The 20,885-nt window shown below is 40.6% G+C and overlaps 1 protein-coding gene across 2 annotated transcripts in view; it reads right to left on the bottom strand.

Annotated features, from left to right (window-relative positions):
- LOC117770507 (retinoic acid receptor beta-like) overlaps positions 1-20,885 on the bottom strand; it is a 200,925-nt gene that overhangs the window by 115,174 nt on the left and 64,866 nt on the right. Inside the window, exon 2 of one of the 2 annotated variants that reach the window (XM_034600039.1) lies at positions 4,242-4,623. In XM_034600039.1, coding sequence (XP_034455930.1) covers positions 4,242-4,431 — 190 coding nt within the window. In that variant the 5' untranslated portion in view covers positions 4,432-4,623. Of the gene's footprint in view, positions 1-4,241; positions 4,624-20,885 lie in introns of those variants that run through there. The other variant, XM_034600042.1, reaches the window with a different exon arrangement.

The raw sequence follows: 20,885 nt of genomic DNA, 5'->3' as shown, positions 1-20,885 counted from the left end.
GGTTGGACTTGAAATGTCCTTTGCTTTTGAATTTTACTTTGAAGTTCCTTGCCTTGTGTGTCTCTTACCTGTTTTACTTCCTGTAAAGTTTAGTTTTCAACTTTTGTAATTGTCTGGCAGGCCTTGAGGTGTTTCACCTATGCCCAATTATCTCTACCGTCCTAGTATATTTATGGTGCGTTGTGATGATGGAATAATCTGAAAAACGAGTCCCCGTCTGAAAAATAGGGTTAGGGGTTAGGGGTTAGGGTTAGGGTTAGGGTTAGGGCTAGGGTTAGGGTATACCATCTAAAGTCGGAACAACTCCGAAAGTCAGTGAAAACAACTTGTCACTTGCAAACTGTATGTCCATCACTCACAAGCTCCAAACACCGCTTTTTAGTCAATAAAGACATTTCTATGATTAACATGCACATTTTAAATTATTCATATGCCTGTCACACCTGATCCTTTTCCTTTGGTCTTTGTTATCGTGTAAATAGTGGAAAGAGGTGTAAAGATGCTGTTTGAATCCTCTTAACGCAAATACTGGAGAAACACTATTTCATTCTACACTGCACAGTTTGCTGTTTGGTTAGAATGACAAATAAAGTTCTTGAATTGAATTGAATTGAAATATAACACTCTTTGTTTACAGCGACCTTGTTTTTTGAAAAATGGAACAACCACAACAACTCGGTAACTGCAACCTTACGAGGAGCATGTGAATACACAGTTAGTCTCTGTGCTCCCAGTCTTCCTTGTCAGTCCATCTGTGTTGTCCCTGCCTTGAGACAGTACAATACTATAAGCATATGTGACCAAATGCTCTTTTCTGCACAACCTGTCCGTGTCTACAGTTCGGGTCCTAGACATCCCCCCACAACATACTGACTAAATAATGTGTCACAAACAAATGAAAGCCAGTCCTGAATGAAAGCTGGGTAAAATGCTAGACAATTTCCTCCCCTAAAAAAATTACTTATGATATGTAGTTACATTTTAAAGTTCAATTACCTCATGTTAATCACAACAATCTAGTCTCTCCGGGATAACGTCATTTTTTGACCTTTAACCTTTCTTACCAATCAAAATACGATGTGCCCGGATCGACCAGAGAGCGCGAGTGGCCCATTCGTTTCACTGTACATCATAGATCTGGTAAATACTGGAGTGGGTGGAGTTAACGTGTGCTCCACTTTCTTACATTGGCTGTCTGTCAAGGAAACTTACCATTCCTGGAGGAGTCTCTTATTAAAACTGCAGGGTCACCCATAATATTTTATTCAATTAACATGCAAGGCAACACTTTGCTCTACGGAGTGGCTAATATTTAAATTACAGAATATTGTGACAACTTTGAATTTTGCTCCCTTGCTTGAAATATGTAGCTCTATAGCCATTTATAAAACTAGTTCTATTGTCAATAGCTTAGCAGTGAACAAACAAATAGCTAAATAGAATCAATTGAAATAAATAAGCAAGTAGAGACAATTATTTCTATTTACAGAGGGCAAGCACAGCAAAAACATGTGATTTTATATATTACATTAATGTTATGTATAATTATAAATATACATTAAATGTGTATATAGTTTGTATTCGATAACAGACATAATAAAATAATAAAGTGCTAAAGTTTGTGCTGGCAATGTATTTAAAAAGCAGCATCTTATCAAAATATGGAAATGGTAATTTACAAACAAATCCCTGTCTCCAATTGAAGCCTGTTTAAAATGAAAGCCTGGGACAAATAAAGATCCTGAAGCTATTTAGGTAATTATAAATAGTTTTATAACACTTGTTGATCGTAGCTGAGTTTCCAGTTTGATTTGGAAAATCAACTTCACATTTGAGAGAGACACACATTATCAACAGAAATAAAACAAAAAAAGAGAAACAGAAAACCAGTATTGAAATTGCCTGACTCTTGTTGTGTGTATTTGCACTTCAGAGTTTGGCAGCACACTGAGCTCCTCGCAGGGAGAAGAACTCCCCCAGGGTGAACCTGTTTGCAGTTCCTTTTTTTTTTTTCATGTCAGAGCAGATTTTTAGATAGTGAAAAGGAGGGCGGAAAACCGAGGGAGTAAATATGTGGAGCTGGGTTGAGAACAGCAGAGCTTTGGCATCGGCAGCGCAAACCAGAGTGTGTCAAAGTATTGCGACAGCAGTGGGCCACTTCCAGCGAGGAAATAATCCAGGGGAAAGGCAAGTGTCTGGGTTACTAAGTGTTGCCTGAGATCTCTGTCACCTTCTGTTTTATTGACTTAATCTACTGAAAAAGAGGCCAAGTGCTTAATTTCTCAGTCTGCAGTGAGGAGAGTGATCCCTATTTACAAGGGATTTTTATAACATTTATAAAGTGCTTCTCCATCTTGTTTTAGAGTCACGACTATTGCCAAAGAAAAAAGATGAATATGTTGAAATCTTTTTACAATCAGAGCTTTTTAAGTTAATGGAGGCATACTCCAGGTATTTCATACACTTACACTCACAAATCAGCAGAGAGGGAGGTATCCTGACCTCTACTCCCCATGTATTGCTCAAGCTTCGAACATGATGAAACATACATTTCCCATAATGCAATTGTAAGACTCTCCCAGCTCCTTAGTGCTCTATGTACTGTCCGTTAGTAACACGGGCTTTCTGGTATGAATTTGTAGACCTCAAGGACCAAGCCAGGATGAACTTGATGACAAATGACATATAAACTGACCTTGAAGTGTGAAATTGCTGGAGTGCCCTTTAAAAGGGCAATACGCTGATTTAGAAACAGTTGACAACCAGCAACAGATGATGCATCTACACTTCTTCCCACTGTACAAATATAAAGATTCAAAATATCTTTGATACAGGTGCTGCCATCTTGTGCTGGTGGAGTCATTAGGAGTCTGCACAGTAATGATCCAGGAGTGGAGCAGGAGTATCAAGCTCACACACCACCAGCCGGCCAATTGTGAGTCAGTTTCAACTGTCAAGTCGTACATCAGTTTGATAAAAACTGCAGAGCTAATATGACAGAAATGACAATTTTTTTTTTTTTTGTCAGGTCCACGTCCCATTTTCTAAAATATTGTTGGGGCGGACCTTATGACCTATGATGCAGTCAGCCACTAGGGGCCAATCCACATGCTTCGGCTCCACTTTTGGGAGCTGACAGGTCATCCATCTTTATATGCAGTGATTGGTTAAGACCTAAAAGGATTAAACTCGATGCAGCAGAAGCAGAAATTTTGTCTTTCATTTATTCGACATCAGTGTAAGTATCCTTCTTTCTATATAAAACCTGGCAGCTACATTAGTTCACAATGCAAATCCACCTCTGCCAGTTGAGACAAAAATCTGGCGAATTCTTCCAGGAGTGGCTGACATAGCTTCCTGTCTGAAGAAGATATGAGGGGCGAGCTACAAATGGCTGTTCAGCTCACCTATGTGTAAACACGTGTTAAATGTGTGGACATATTCTCATCTCTGACATCTCTTCGGCCGTCATGTGTGCACTGTCGACAACACAAATTCCACTGCTCTTGTACTTGCAGGGGTTTTCATTGCTTTCTGACACTGTAGTCTGCAGAAAAATAGAGTCATCATCACACAGTCGCTGCAATCAGATGATTATATTTGTTTTCAGCAACTGACAAAACTGACAAGCACGTGAAAACAATTTTTTTCCACTGGAACCAGCCTGCAAAGTGGTTCAGTCCAACCTCTCAATGATTCAGTGGAGCAGACTGACAGCGCAGACAGACACACACACATACATACACGAACAAAAACACACACTGATAGACATAGCAGAGCTTTTCCTCACATCGCTTCATTGTCTGAACTGACAAACAGTGAATTGTTCAGTGGTGGAAAATGACTTATTCAAACTACTGTGGTGTAGTTTCAGTTTCAGTCTTTGGATGGAATTATGTTTTTAATATGATGACGCATCTGTCTCCTTTCATCCAGAGGCTCTACATTGTGCTTTCATTATGACGTTTGTTCTCTCAGTGTTCATACAGGCTAAAAGAAAGGCACAGGTTTACTGAAAGGGCTGGTTTCACTTCCACAAAAATGCAACATTAAAGTTTTGAAATGACAAAGTCGCCTTCTACGTTGAACATTAAAACAGTCCTTGATATGAGCAAAGTTAGGTTAAAATGATCTGCTGTTTAAGTTCGGATTATTCATTCCTGTAAAAGCAGTGGTGGCTGCGACCTCTAGACGCTGATGTGTGTAAAACCATAATAGACGGAGGTACAGCTAGTACTCACCAACAGGCGAAGGTGTACTGCCGCTGCTTGATGGCTGCTGGATCTGCAGCCTCTGAGGTGATGGCAGCGGCAGCTGTGGCAGGGAGCTGATGACGGAAGGGAACAGGAAAGGATACAGCCCGGGCGTGTAGCGCCTCATCTGGACCAGCGGAGGACTGCTGCGGGGCTGGGCGCGGCTGGCGGTCTTCATCACTTCGATGGGCAGAGGGTGCACTGAGCACTGAGCGAGCTGATGCGCGGTGAGGCTGGGAGGCCATCAGGTGACCCCCTGGCTGCAGTTAGTGCGTCTGGAGCTGGTACGGTGCCACCTCAGCACTCCAGAGATGCATGGTGGTGGAGCTTGGTGTCACCCAGGTCAACTCAGAGGCTTGTTCCAATAACACTGTAAAACAGAAAGTCATTAGCTATTAGTTAGTTGATATCTGATTCCCTCACAACATCAGGTAGACGAGACAGATACACCTTTACTGTCCAATGGGAAGATTTGTTTTCAGAGCCTGAACTAATTCCACACAGAAACACACACACATACATATATATATATATATATATATATACACTGACAAATAGGTCAAGATATGTGCAGCAGTAGAATGGCAGAAGGGACAAAAGCAAGCTCTCCTCCATTTTAAAGTCTAGTATCTCCAACCAGATGGCAATAATGCAAAGTGTGGATACAGAGGCCGATATACAATAATTTGATATTTTAAGTGCGAGATGTGCAATGGCTCTATCATTCATGTTATCTTGATGGGGTTTTTTTTGTGGAGATGGTTATCATTAGAAAGAAAAAGAGAGAACATAACAACAGCAGAGTAAAGCTTAAGGTAAAGCTGCAACAGCACAAAGTGTTTGCGTGATGATGTTTGGTCTCTGCTTGGTTTCTTTATGTGATGTGAAGTGATGGGTTCAAGGTCAACAATGATTCAATGGTCAACAATGAGGAACTTGAAACTGCCAACCTGTTGGACTGTGTTGCTGTGGATGTGTGTTGGGTTCAGTCCAGTGTGGGTGTGTTTGATGAGCCAATGACCAGTGCTTTTGTTCTGCTCATATTCTGGAGGGAACTGTCAGTGCCAGTAAAAAATGAAGTGTTGATAGGCTGTAACCGAGTAATTATCATTGAGTAGTGAGGGTATGGTATATGGTGATAGATGAAGGACTGATGAAGTCATTTGTGTATGTAGAGGGTGTAAAGGATGGGGCCGAGGACACAGCCTTGGGGGGCTCCGGTGTTGGTGATGATGTCGATGATGTTACTGTGCCTATTATAAAAGCCTGTTGTTGTTGCTAAGGAAGTTGTGAACCCAGAGAGTGAGGGGTGGCGGGATGTTGAGGTGGTGGAGTTTCCTGATCATCTGCTGGTGTTGTGTTAGAGGCAGAGATAAAATCTCAAGAGAAGGTGTCTGTTCATTCTGAATGATGTATGCATGTTGGAAGATGCATGCCATATCATTTGCATAGGTGCTGTGGTCTGTTTTTGAAGGATGATGATTGATTTATATCTAGTCAGTGTTAAATTTAGCCTGTTTGTTTTCATACTTCTAAATTCACGATCCAGTTGGTGCTTTTTAGTTTAAGTTTGGCGTTGATAATATATAATGAAAGTAGATGGCTTTGATGAAAGCCAAGTCCTGGTGCTCTGCATATTCTTTCAGGCTTTGCTTATTGGAGGCGATCCAGGATTTGAAATTTAGGCATTTTTAAACAATTCTTGCAGGTATGTTGGTGTTTATCCAGAACTCACAATAACCAGAAATAACAGAAACCATCTCATTTACATAGACTTGAAAATGATATGATATTTCGATATGAGATAATTCAGAGCAGAAATTCAACTCCATCCCATCTCACCCACAAGCAAACTATGAGACCGCTAATTTTGTAGGTTAATTTGTCGATGTAACAGGTACCAAACTGGTTATAAATTCGGCCACTATGTCCATCTAAGAGGAAAGCTATCCAGAGTAAAAAATAACAAACATTCGTGAACAACAAATGTGTAAAATGTATCTTCAATTTATAAGTATTTCTCTCTTTAGCCATGTTAGCAAAATTCATACTATTACAGAGGGGAATGAAGGCAACATGTAGACAAAATATTCATAGCTAAAGTATAATGTAGGCTTTGATAATATTAAGTCAATAAATTGGGGGGAGAGTTGCAAGAGGTCTGTTGCTCATTCCTCCTTGTTTTATAATCGCTGGTCAAGCTGACCAAAACAACCCTCAGGCAATCGGAAATGTCCCAGTGCTCCCAATGGGCAGTCTGCCACTAGCCAGAATTGAAGCCTTATTCAGACCTTGTATTAACATCCTTCCTGAGTGACCTGATCAAGTGGACAGCTGTAAGTTCGTCCATACCTGGCAATAAAATGTCCTGAATGTGTCTCCTGTGACCACTTGTGATCGGATATCACTTCCAGAGCTCAATATGCAAATAATCATTAACGTCATTTGTGTTCGTCAGGACCCAATTATGTTGTTCACAGATGTGTCCGATGACATTGTTTGTGTGTGTGTGTGTGTTGTTGTGTGTGTGTCGGCGAGTGAGAGATAGAGAGCAACCAGAGTCAGGAAGGGCTGAATAAATCAATAAGCCTTTTACACATTTGAAAAAAACATAAATCATTATGTGGTGACACTGAGAAGCCTAAAAACACTTTTGATTTATTGTGAAACTGTAGTGGTCAGGGACATCAGCTGAGTCGGCGGCCCTTCACATGTGGCCCAGGACACATTTGTGTTCATACAGCGACAGGATTGTGGCCTCGTGTCCCTGACCACCTCCAAATGTTGTGTGAGTGATCAGATCTCAGGAAACATTAAGGAAGCATTTGGTGTGTGTTCAGACCTGTACTTAGTGCTGACCACCGGATCACTCAGGATGGATGTTAATACCAGGTCTAAACGGGTCTTTGTGGTATTGTGGATGTTTGCTCAACAGCTACAGCCTCGCTTAGTTAAGAAATATATAAACATAAACAACCTTCAATTTCAAAAGTTCCACTTCCAATAATGTAATATTTTTAAATGTTTAATGCAAAGGATTCAGACATTGTCCAAGTTATCCCCATATATCAGCTGCATCCCTTCACGCCTACACCCCCCCCCCCCCCCTGAGCCTCCTGATGCCAAGTCGCTGCCATCTGACTTTGGATGTAGATGAAGACAAGCGGGGCGGAGCTGAGGTGTGATCATTTCCCTCTGCAGAATGCTGAGTTATGAACTGCTAGAGTATAATGGTGCTCATAATGCTCGAAGGGGCCATTAAAGTGATCTGTAACCACAGTAATTAACGACTACCAGATAGTGTCTTATCTCTGAGCTCCATGTGACTGAGGAGGGCAGAGGGGAGGTGAGAGAAAGCAGCGGGACAGGGATGTGGTATTAACATTTGCTCTGTATCTGGATTTCTCAATGAAGGATGAAACTGCTCATTGCATAAACCGAGACTTGAATGGAAAGGAATGGGTTTGGCTCACTCACATCAGAGGATTCAGGTGTCTGTTTCAGAAAGGTGATCAGAAACTGTAAAAATGGGTTGCTGCAATCAAAACTAAAATTGTTACTTGTAGAAATATTTTGTAAGATCTGTTGACCTAAACAACTCTTTCTCCTAGAAACGATGGTAACCACAGGCAGGACTCATGCAAACTGGCCTCTGCAGTCATGTGCTAAGTAAGCCCACCATGCACCCCAACTACTTTCTTACAAATGTGCTACTGCCAATAAATAAATGTGTGTCACTCATCATTCATCAGCTAATACCACAGACATCTATCTGTCCGTGTGTATGTGGAACCCATATCTCATGAACCGTTGATCTGGCATGTGTATTGTAAATTTCTCCAAGAAAGTGCAGTTTGGTGCGATTCGGACATGGGATACATCCAATAATATATCTTCTTCTATGTCCTCTGATAAACCACAGCAGGGGAAGAACAACACGGTCAAACCACCAAACTTTGGTTTGAAGATTGGGTCAATTGCTTTACAGACATCTGAAATACACAGCATTCAATGAATGAAAATATAACAATGCTGCATATTGAGCTGAATCAGAGTTGCTGTTTTTTTAAGTTGTGAACTTGGGTCTGAGGATTGTATTGATTGCTTAGAAGAGATCTTAAATAGTAGACTTGCAATGTATGAAAAAATAAAAAAAGCCACACATGAACAGTAATAAAGCAAATTCTGTTTCATTTTATGAAAACGTGGATTTTGGAAAATCTTTGTTGCAGATAAACCAGGTAGGATGAACACAAAGTTTTCTAACTTCACTCTGCACCATAGACTGTGTATAAAAAAAGCTCTGCACACAACACCCAGCACACTAACAATAAAAAAGTGACAGTATATTGTAGGACTGTTTGAGGAGGACTCACTTATCACAAGGAATAATTCTGAAGAAGGCTCCAAAGCATTAGCACAGGTCAATCTTATAGCCCATTCCAAACAGGTTTGTATAGAACAGGCACTGCACTAGTATATATTAATTTAAATGATAATAGATAAATAAATTAAGGAAGAAATATCATCCATCATGGTTATTATGGAAACATTACAGGTAATATGCTGCTGCACTAATAAGAGTGAATGATAATTGTATTACCACAGTTACAAATTATCATCAATGCAGATGGAAACATGTTCCCAGTGGACGGGAGTGTTTTCAGTGCAGGTGGATCAGGTGCAACATCTGGAAATGAGGACGGCTGTGGCTTAAGAGGCAGAGTGGATCGGCCACTCATCAAAGGAACGTGATTTGATCCCTGGTCCACGTGCTGAAGTGTCTTTGGGCAAGATACTGAGCCCCAAATTGTCCCAGGGAATTCTGTGTGAATAATAATAAGAAAGCGCTGAATTTAGAAGCGCTGTATGAATGTGGGACTGGGAGAATGTGACTTTTAATGTAAAGCACTTTGAGTGGTCATTAGATCAGAAAAGTACCATAAAAATGCAGCCCAATTACAAATGCCTGTACCAAAAGTATAATACATCAAAGTGCTGTGTGTATGAATTACCTTGATATTACATTACATATGTACATAAATACATTGGGGTCAGTTTGACCTTCTAGCCATTTCAACATAATAAGACAAATGCTCATTCATATTAAGGCATTGTTATTCTTAGGGCCAAAACATTTCTTATTTATCTTTGTAAATAGGGAGATGGCAGAAAGGCAACTATTAGAAAATTCTTAATAAGAAAATTGACAAATGTGAATTTCCTTAAATCATGTATATGTGCAATCAAGAGCTAGGGCATAACTTTCCATCTCGACTACTTCAACAACAGATACAAGTCACACCATGGTTTCATGATCATGAACGGTTTCATGATCTTTTGTCCCACAGACTTTAAAATTTTAACAAGTAATTTTTTGGATAAATATCTAAAACCTGAATGTAGATCACCACATTTGTGTGCTACATGCAGCCTTTATCCTGTATGCCCCATTTATTGAAAACCCTCAAGTGTCATCTACTCTTGGTATGATGTATTCTGCAGATACTTATTGGATAACTACTACTTGAGTTGACTTCCTGTCCTTGAAAGGGGCATAATACTGCAACCACAAGTGTTAAGTTTAGTTTCCTTATAGTCAAATTCCAATAGGTAATTATTCTCAGTGTCTCAGTGTCTCAGTAACAGGTTACAGCAGCAGCAGATAAGAGGTGGAAGGTGAGCGGCTGCTTGTTTGGCTCCAGCAGCCTTATCTCCCCCGGGGTTCCCTGCTGTCATACACACATTACTGTAAGTGTTTAATCAAAACGGACAGAGGAAACACACACACACACATGCGTTCAGCAACTTCTGCTCTCATTACTAGGCGCTTGATCAAATTCCAGTGTTGAAACTTTTTCTTTTCCAACAAACAAAAGGGTCTGGAAAGCATGGTTTAAATAATCCATGAGTTTGAAGGCTTATCAGACACCAGAACACAGTGTATAGTCTGTGAAGAAGGGTTTTATAACCACTGGAAAGTTACTGCCACAGCAACAACTTTATCCTCTGTCTCAACGAGCACAAATTTCATTGGCCAAAACGTTTCATTTCTGAACGATGTTGTATTGCTGTGCAGCAGAAGCTGAATCAAATTAAACAGATTCTGTGCCCAACCTTGTGTTTTTTGCTGAGTGCTTTGCTTTGGCAGTTGGCATGACATCACCGTGCACCATCACACAGTGCTGTGTGTTATGGACAGTTATTTTTACAGCTCTTGACACGGACATTACAAAGGGTCATACCCAACCCCTCCAAAAAGGTTTATGGAAATTGTTTGTGTAGTTTTTGTGTTATCCTGCTGACAGACAGACAAACAAACAGAAATGAAAATATAGATAAAGACAGGTTTTATAATTAAGGCTGAAAAATGTTAAGTTGATAACTTCCCTCCAGTTTTCCAATCCAACAAAAAAATGTATGCAGTTTCTACATCAAAACATCTGTAAGGGAGCAGTAGAGTGAGTGGGCAAGTGAGGGTGAGGGAGCAGCAGTGTGGCTGCTGTCAGGGGGGATGGGGGGGTGTTCATCACCACAGAGCTCAGACAGTTTATACATATGTTCTTATGCAGATTATTCACACTCAAACTTGTGTTTAAATGAATAGCCACTTTTTGTAATTTGTTCTTTTTAGGGCTTAAACAAATTTCGAAAGAGCCACACAACAACCAGTCAGATGACCAAACAGGCTTAAAGTGGTTTACAAATTTGTAAAAAAATATATTATTTGAAGGGTTTCAATGTATTTTAAAAATAGATTCTACTTTCTAAGATGGCACCTTGAACTCCAATTAAAGTAACGCACTTGGCCCTGACTTCCTTTTGGCTGCTGGCATGCGTCAATACCAAAAACACAGCAACACATTGCTATGCCTCTCTGATGCTTTAAACTGAAGGGATCAAAATGTCACATTTCAGAGAAGAGTAAATTCAGGGTAATTGTGATGCTGAAAAATGTCTTAATTTTATAGCTGTTCCTTAACTATGCATGAGCAAGAGGCGTGTCATGGGCGTGGCCACTACTCATCTGGGGGCCTGATCCTTCATCGCACAGGGAAATTGTGAGTGTAGGTCAAAGCTGGACCAGGCTTGAGAATCCCTTATCTCATTGCTCTTATTTTAAACAGCACCAGATTTCAGATATTATAATTGGTGAGGACTCCTGATAGAAAGGCTTTAACAATTACCTAGATTTACGGCCTGTGGTTGTGTGCCTCCACCGACCACTGTAGTTTGATGTCACTTGGACCACTGAAATCTAATCACTTTATCTTATATTCCAAGTAACAATGATGAGTGAAGAAAGTCCCGAAGGGAAGACTTGAGATGTCAAGTTCTAGAGACGAAAAACATGTTTTGTGAGAACACTGTGACCTTGACCTTCGACCACCAAAGTCTAATCAGTTATGTCAAGAGTCTAAGAGAGTAATAATAGGCCTCTCTCAAGGTGTTCTTTAGCTGATATGGAGCAAAAAGCTTTTTGTGAGGTCACAGTGAACTTGACCCTTGACCTCCAAATTGTAATCAGGTCATCCTTGAGTCATAGTGAGTGTTTGTGCCAGATAAAATGAAATTCCCTGTGGGTGCTCTGATATGTCACATTCACATATATGAATGTAATCAGTTGCAAATATGAAGAAATTCCTTCAAAGCATTCTGGAAATCTTGTGTTTACAAGAATGGGATGGATGGACGGATGGACATACAACCTGAAAACATGATGCCTCCAATGACTGGCTGTCTATAATGATCCTTTTAAAGACATTTTCTCTGTAAATTAAGAAGTCTCTATCATATGGATTATATTAAGGGGTGTGAGCACACATATAGAAATGGTTGAGATAGAATTCCAATCATCTTATAAAACAAACGTTACCTTTAATCGTTGATTAGAGCCTCATGTAGTCAGATGAGGGATACAGTAAACAGACAGATCAATGGAAAGCTTTATATGTCATTCTGAGTAAAAGCATCAATTAAGACCACTAACAGAAATGCACTCAGAAAACAGTCTGTAATGTGCTTCTTAAAGTCTGTACTTGTAGTCATGGCAATGCTTTGCAGCTCTCAACAAGCAAACAGCCTCTCCAGTCCAAGAACACACTGTCCTATTGTAATGAAATTATTCCTAATCACTGCAGAAAGTAGTGAGTACCTTTTTGCACAGAAGAGCCACTTAAGCCTTGCCCTCTGTTCCTGACTTGTTTATCAGTTTGACGTATTATGTCTCCAGCAGAATCAATTATTTACTCAAAATTTTCCAAACTTTCCAATTAACATCAAGTCAGTAAAATTATCTGAGTCTTGCTAATGCTTTCAGATAATAGGCCAGATCTGCTCGGAGTCTAGACTTAATAAGAAGACGTTGTAACTTCCTAACAACAGTTAATGATGTTGATGATTTCACATGTCAAAGATAATGGAGTTGGACAGAGAAGGGGAAGAGGGCTCCGTACAGAGGACAAAGGTAGATTCTCAGCATGAGATGTTTACACGGTAACATAACTTCCTAAAGTGTGCTGCTTTTCATGCAGTAGTTGCTGCGGATGCATCTTTGGTCTATACAGCTTCTAAACAATCTCCTTAAGAAAACTTTCTTCCTGCGAGAAACAAGGGGCAATGCAAGAATAATTCATGAGGCTTAATTTAGAAATGTGGCGCATGCAGCCGTAGCGGAGTACAGAGCTGATAAGAGCCACAGCCACTGAACACGAGCCGAATAAAAATAGGAGACATTAAAAACAACCAGTTCGTGCATGTAGAAACGACAGTTTGATGAGGGCCACTCATACGTACTGCCACACAGTCCACACAGTGAGGAGCGCTCAATAAGTTGTGTTTACTTTTTGTAATTCAGTCTTGGCTTGGACTCTCTGTGTAGCAGTGGATCCTAAAAAACGATATATAACTATATGAGCAACATGAGACATTTGATCAGATCAGACTGATCAGAGGACACCGCATCAAATGTAAACATGCTGTATTTAAAGCTGCACCTGCAGTGGCATGTGAAGATGTGTTACACCAATTCACACCACGCTCACTTACACAGGAATTTCAGCTGCACTTCAATGGAACAAATACTGTACGCTCATTATACAGAATTTTACTTATACAGCAATACTACACTACTTATATAATTCAACTATACTCGACTTTACTTTTAAATTTTAGAGAGATGTTCGCAGTTCAGTTAACCCTATTTTGAGCATGATGGTGGAAGAGAAAACACAGTATTGTTACACAGTTCTCACTGTGTATTCTTTTATTGATTTATATATATTTATATCACTTCTTCAGATATGACACCAGTACAAATTTACTGTTGTGATTAATGTCTTTTTTGTTAAATACTTGTAATTTATCCTGAATATTTTTTTCTCTCTGCATGTTAACTGTGTGTTTTGATTCTGTTCAGATCTTTAAGAGCAACTTCACAGCAGCCGAGAAGCCTGTTTTTTATCTTGTTGTGGTGATTTACTGGGTGCAGGGCGTGTTAGTGCTCCGTGACATCCCTGTTGGCTGAGGCTAAAGTTGTAACTTTAGTAGACGTTACTCCGTACTGAGCACACGGCATGTCAGAAGAAATAAAGCGTAACCACTTGTCTCGATCAGTAACGTTCTTAGGAGGAATGTGCACGGACACTTTCTCTTCCTTGCATCCCTCCACACTGCAGTGTTTCTTCAGTGTTGTTTGTTCTGGTTAGCCTGTGGTATCTAACAAGCTGCTAGCTCAGCAACATGTCTGCTTGGTGTCGCGTTCGGCGTGGAGGGGTGGTGGTAGTGGAGGTGACGGGGAGCGGGGGTGGTGGGTTCGGAGGCTGGACTGGTACCGGCTGGGTGGGGCTGAGAGACGAGTGCGATCCCATATGACTCATACGGGGGAGGAAGTACGAAACTTATTTCTAGGAATGGACTGAGTGAAAAAGTCCGCGGAGTGACTGTTTTCATACTTTGAGGGTCCCTACTGACCTCCTTCAAGTAACTACGGATAGTAAAAGCCCAGAAAATGTATTTTACACAATATGGGCCCTTTAAATTAGTTGTTATATGAATGAGTGGACCTGGCCCAAAGTCTCTCCACCACAAGGAAAAACTAATCTGAGATCTTAACAATAAAGATGTAATATTACAAGAAAATAGTTTCAAGATTCAAGATTCAAGATTCAAGAGTTTATTGTCATATGCACAACGATAACATTAAGCAGTTGCTTGCAATGAAATGCTTGGGTCACAGGCTCTCTTATAACAATGCTCAATCAAAATTTAAAATTTAAAATAAAATATACATATCTAAAATATATATATACACCTAAAGAAAAAGAAAAACAATAGTGCAAGTGTGTGCAATAGTGCAAATGCAATAGTGCAAATATGCTAAGGTGCAGAGTTATGACAGATTGGAGTTTAAAAGTCTTATGGCCTGGGGGATACCGTCGGCCAGACGGCAGCAGGCAGAACAGTTTATGGCTGGGGTGATAGGGATCTTTAATGATCCGGTTGGCCTTCTTCCTACACCGCTGGGTGTAGAGGTCCTCCATGGATGGTAGCTCCGTCCTGGTGATGTGCTGGGCAGACTTCACCACCCTCTGTAAAGCCTTACGGTTGAGGGCGGTGCAGCTGCCGTACCAGGCGGTGATGCAGCCAGTCAGGATGCTCTCTATGGTGCACCTGTAGAAGTTGCAGAGAATCCTGGCATCCATGTTGAGCCTCCGCAGCCTGCGGAGGAAGAAGAGCCGCTGTCTGGCCGTCTTCCTGATGGAGTCTGTGTGGTTGGTCCAGGTCAGGTCATCACTGATGTGGACCCCGAGGAACCTGAAGCTGCTGACTCGCTCCACCGTAGTCCCGTTGATGGAGAGGGGGGCGTGTTCTACTCCTTGTCTCTTCCTGTAGTCCACGATCAGCTCCTTTGTTTTGCTGACGTTGAGATGGAGGTTGTTGTCCTGGCACCAAGATGTCAGGGCTCTGACCTCCTCTCTGTAGGCCTTCTCATCGTCGCCGGTGATCAGGCCTATGACAGTCGTGTCATCAGCAAACTTAACGATGGTGTTGAAGATGTGGGTGGCCACGCAGTCATGCGTGAACAGGGAGTACAGGAGAGGACTAAGCACACAGCCCTGGGGGGCACCGGTGTTTAGAGTCAGGGTGGAGGATGTGGTGCTGCCTATCCGCACCGCCTGTGGTCTGCCCGTCAGGAAGTTCAGACGTTTAGTGACTACGTTCAGACGTAGTCATACGTTTATGAGAGCTTTATTCTCACAGATTTACCACTTTTATGATACTACGACATTATTCTAACCCTAGAATAATGTCGTAGTATCGTAGTCATAGTACCCTAACCCTAACCCTACGCACAAATAAAGACAAAGGGACACAAATCAACTACAAACAGATGCACAAGAAGTACAAAGCCCCTGCTCATACATGATTGCAAACCCCTTTTTTTAACCAATCTTTTAGTTGCCTTGTTTACCTGCCATAACCACAAAGCCCAACCTTGTCTGGCAATATCGTTGTCTTATGCATTCGTGTTTTCTACCTCATAAACACTAAATGTTATTTCTCCGTGGAGGTTTTGACTGGACTAGTCAAGAGAAAGCAGGTCAGGGTTTTCCCGCTGGTTCTGAGCTGGATTAGAAACAATGGTTGCACATTGGCAAACCAGAGGCAGGTACACTTTCAGTGTTTCAGCCTTCACAAATTCTCTACTGTACATCTATGGTTGTATATTCTATGTTCATCTCTGTTTTTCTCTCTGTCTTTTCGTTCCTCTCTTCCCGATCGGTTTAGCAGCTTGCTGCTCCCTCTGATAGATGAAGGCTCCTCTCGTGTCGACCCCTGGCATCTGGATCACAGCCATAACGACTGGGCCAACTGGTGCTAACATGCCTCGGAGAAAGGTCAATAGACCCGAATGGCAATACAAGTATCGACAGTGTCATCCATCAGAGGCTGCAGCGGCTTGACAAGGGCATGACAACAATTGATTCTACATCTGTCAAACCAGGATCAATTACAAAATAATTTTCAGGTGAAAAATGGAAATCAAAATGTGCAGCCTCTGCGCTCTTAAGGGACAAGATCTATGTCAGACTTTCACCTAATCAGACAAACTGCACATACACATCACCTTCATTATTCATACAGGAGCCATGAAGAGTTCCCCTTTCTTTCTCGATGTGCATTATTCATTATGATACATGAAGGGAACTTCTCAGTGTTATAGATGTGGGGGTTCTGGCTGTTTCATGTTGAGCAGGGAGCTGATCCTGCTGGGAGTCTCGGGACCCATTGAGTATCAGTTGTACCAGAGACACCAGTGTACAACTTGCTTTATTAATTCACATGCACCCACTGTCACAGACAAAGACATGCACACATGAAATACACACACACACACACACACACACACACACACACACACACACACACACACACACACACACACACACACACACACTATTGGAAATATCACAGATATTGTATTCTTTAGCTCATACTGTAGGTCTTTTTTCACAGTTCTTCATTGTACGGTGATCAGCATCAGAACAACATAGTGTGGTGTATTTAGTTAACATGGATCATTTTGACACGTGTGTAAAACATAATGACAGGTTTACAGCTAGCGGCGCCTGGTTTCTGGACTCTCAGACTCCCTAAGTGCTATTACAATATGTTACTTGTTAGTTATCTCTTCCTGAGAATGCTCTTTGACCTGTTAGATGGAGAGGTTCCCATCTTCAAGTAAGAAGCATGTTTTGAATTAGATGCCCCTATGTATGATGTCATTTTATCTCAAGTTTTGGGCGTAAACAAGTTCCCTATATGAATGCTTGTCCGGCACCGGCGACTGAGACTTCTGAATTGGCCGAGAACGTCTCCGGGTGTGCCGGTACCCGTCCTGACCTGTAACTTCTGTGTAATAAACCTTATTATACAAGCAAGAACGGTGTCCGCGGAGATTCCTTCATCATCATCTTCAACATCACTGCTGCTTAAATATACGACAAATTTGGCGTCACGAACTCTGGACGTGCTGTGGCCTGCGGCATCTCCAAGACCTTCACACACGGTGAGCATTTCTCACTTGACTGGATGCTGGTTCATTCATTGAAGCTGTTGTGTGTCTGCTGTCTGGTCACACCGTAAAGAACCTTTTCTTTTTTATGGACATGTCATGTTGTGTTGATGTTTGAAGTGAAGCTCCGTGCTAAATTTGATTTTATTTGCGTAGTGCACAACGCAAATAAAGGGGGGATTATTATAAGAGAAGATAAAAAGTGAAGAAAGGAAATAACATAAATACAAGAGATGTATTGTATGTGTAGAATAGCTTCATTGTAACGATAAGGTGAGCTAAATAACATTGTGCGAGATTAATGAAGATTGGGCCCTCAACTTCTTAACGGTAAGACATGTGTAGATTAGTCACTGCGTGACAGTTGGCTTTGACATAGTCAGGAATTGAGTTAAAAAGAGAAAATTGGGATAATCCTGGATCCAGGAAATTTGAATAAATAAATGTAAACAGTGATAAGGGACAGAGTAATGAGAGAGAAATAGGATCAAAGAGATGATCAGGGAAAGACGCCGCAGAATCTGGATATAGAAGCCCTCAGGAAGAGGAGCTGTTAGAATGGGCCGCAAAACCTCACCACAGGTCAGTTTAATAAACTGGAGATTGTAGAATTAAAAATTCGATTGTATGTTCTCACTCTGAACATTTGTTGACGAACAGTGTTTGGTGCAGCCTCTCATCGAATATTTGCATCTCATAGGTAGCATAAATTTAAAAGAATAAGAAAGAAAAGTGCGCGGCAAAAAGCATGCTATAGGAATGTATGGTATGAATGAGTTGTTTTGGGGAATATAAGATGAGTGCTGTTTGTGTTTTTCATTGTGTGGCAATGTGTGTGCGTTCATGAACAGGGAGACATCTCCCAGCCGTACCCTGGTGTGTGTGTGACACGTGGTCACTACTGTGTTCCAGCTGTGTGTGACAAACTGCAGCAGGGGTTGGTCTATGTGGTTTAGGTTAATAAATAAGATTTTATGATTGAATAAACATATATAGGTTGTGGTTGATAACGGGAAATTTGATAACTTATAAGGAAAGATATTTTGCTTTCTGTATTAAATAAAACAATGAGCCTCTTCCAGAGGACGTAATGAATTATGTGGGTCTAGTTTTCCCTCCCTCCACTCGCCCCCACCTTCCCCATGTTTTTCTTCGTATCTCTCCTCGGCTCCCCTGAGAGAGAGACCGCCTGTGTGAAAGAATTCAGAAAAGAGGGGGAGAAAGGGGGGTTGTACATTTTCTAAAACATGAGTACAGCGACATGAGGAGAGACTTTCATGCTCTCACCTCTGTGATTAACACCCTCTTGTGAGACGCAGGGGCAGAGTCACAAAGTTTAAAAAAAAACAAAAACAACAGAAAACAATTCTTTAATGGGGTTTAGTTTAAGCTAAAAAAGACAGTTTGTTTGTTTGTTTGTGGGACAGCGAGATTGTGCAGACAGTATTAGGAAATAATATTGTTTGTTTGATTCAGCTAGATTGGATATGTTTGTAGTTCTAAAAATTCTTTAACCGCTAAAACTTTTTGTTTCATTTGGTTTTCATTAAATTCTACAATGCTTAGTTAGGGGTTTAATTTGGGAACAAATTGAGTTTAATTTGACATTTTGGACTTTAAATACTGGATAATGATAATTTGGATAGAAGGAGAGATAGTTAGAATTTAGTTTTAAGGTGATAACGAGAGGAAATTGGTTGCATTGACTAGAGAATGCACATATGCTGGTATTAAGAGTGTGAACATCTACACTACGGGCTGGTATAAATAAGAATAACATATCTGTTTTTCCTCACTGGGACTGACACATGTGCTGTGTGCAGGCAGAGAGTCATACAGATATATATTGGTTTATGAAAGGACTGTTGAGTTATTAATACAGCCGTGAATAAATAATAAACTATTGAGAACTTTAAAGATATTATTAGAGTGAAATAAACTAAATTATATATTGATGATGCATGGTATGAGATTATTACTGGTATTTAAAGGAGAAAAACATCTATTGACCTAAATGCTGGCAGATAACGTGTGCAAATGTGTGCAAATCATACTGAATCGCTTATGATGCTGTTCAAAGGACCTAATGGGTTCATAAGATACTAAATCATTGCCTGTTTCTTTCCCTTATCCATTTACGGTGAGTGGGAATTGAGGCCGGTGCATCACACAGATTGAGGCTTGCTGACGTCTGCGTGTGCAGCTCCTGTCTCCAGTCTGATCAAGGCCGGTACAGTTTATCCAAAAATAAATAAATAAATAAATAAATAAATAAATAAATAAAGGGCTTGGCAACGGACTGACCAGTTAATGCATTTAACTAATTAATAGAATATGATTGTTTGGTCTAAACTCTGCTGTCAGTTGCAGATGTAAGTTTTATTGTTTGTGCGTGGCTTATTCTGATCTGTGCTGTGTTGGAGATTCACTATTGTGACTGTTTGATGATTTGAGGTGAATATTGGTTGATAATTAGGTGATTGTCTTGCTGCGACTAAGAGCACATTTGGTGACAGTCAGTCACTTGTGGGAGTGCGTGATCTTTTTGTCAAATATTATAAAGCAGACTTTGGGTTGTGCTATTACATCAATGAGCTTTTGATTCCTTTGGAGTTGGCAAATCAATTTCATTTTTATTATTGGCTGTGGTGTCTTAATGGTTTTAATACATGAATTGATTGATTTGTTAATTGCTTGATTGATTAATTTGTTAATTGATTGATTGTTTAATTGGTTGATTGAGTGAAAAAAAAAAAAAAAAAAAAAAAGAGGGGAGATAAGTAATCTAAATAGCTTTAAGTAGTTTTAATCTTAGCAATTACTTTTTAATTTACAATAAGGGAACATAAGGAAGCCGTTACAATGTGGAAAAAGGGCACTAAAAGTCCAAAAGTAATTACTCCTGTTGATGTAGTACAGAAGAATAATCCTTTAGTTAAAGGCATCGCAAACATTGCAAAAATATCGGAAAAATGGCATAAATTCTGGCCTGAAATTGACCAACCATGGCCAGTAGAGGGGACTCTTAACCCAGATGTAATTATAATAATGGAGGTACTTGTGTCCACATACAAGGAAGAGAAGGAAAAGATGGAAAATGAGAAGGTGGACAAGGAAAAGATGGAAAATGAGAAGGTAGACAAGGAAAGGATGGAAAATGAGAAGGTGGAGAAGGAAAGGATGGAAAAGAGAGGAGATGATACCACTAATGACAGTGAGAATGGAGACAGCGATGAAGATTTGGAGACCAGGACTCCTTCATCTTCAAGAAGGTTTTGTCCTGCGACATCCAGTACTGAAATAAAAGAGGACTTACGGAGGACTTTAAGAGAGGTCGAAAGAAGTATGGACCGATGCTCCTATGACTTGGGAAAAACTAGTAATCCAGAAAGACAAAGAACACTGGTGAACCAGTTAGAGGAGTTGCAGATACGGAAGGAAGAGCTGCAGAAAGAAGGCTCCCAACTATTGGGCATGAAAAATGCATTGCGCTCAAGAAAACAGTTGACACTCAAGAAGATGTTTCCAGTGGTCATCCGAGGGCAGAGTTTGGA

This window comes from Hippoglossus hippoglossus, chromosome 11, assembly GCF_009819705.1.
Source record: "Hippoglossus hippoglossus isolate fHipHip1 chromosome 11, fHipHip1.pri, whole genome shotgun sequence".
Classification (NCBI taxonomy): domain Eukaryota; kingdom Metazoa; phylum Chordata; class Actinopteri; order Pleuronectiformes; family Pleuronectidae; genus Hippoglossus; species Hippoglossus hippoglossus.
The sequence above is the reverse complement of the archived record's forward strand: the minus strand, read 5'-3'. Positions and strand labels throughout refer to the sequence as shown.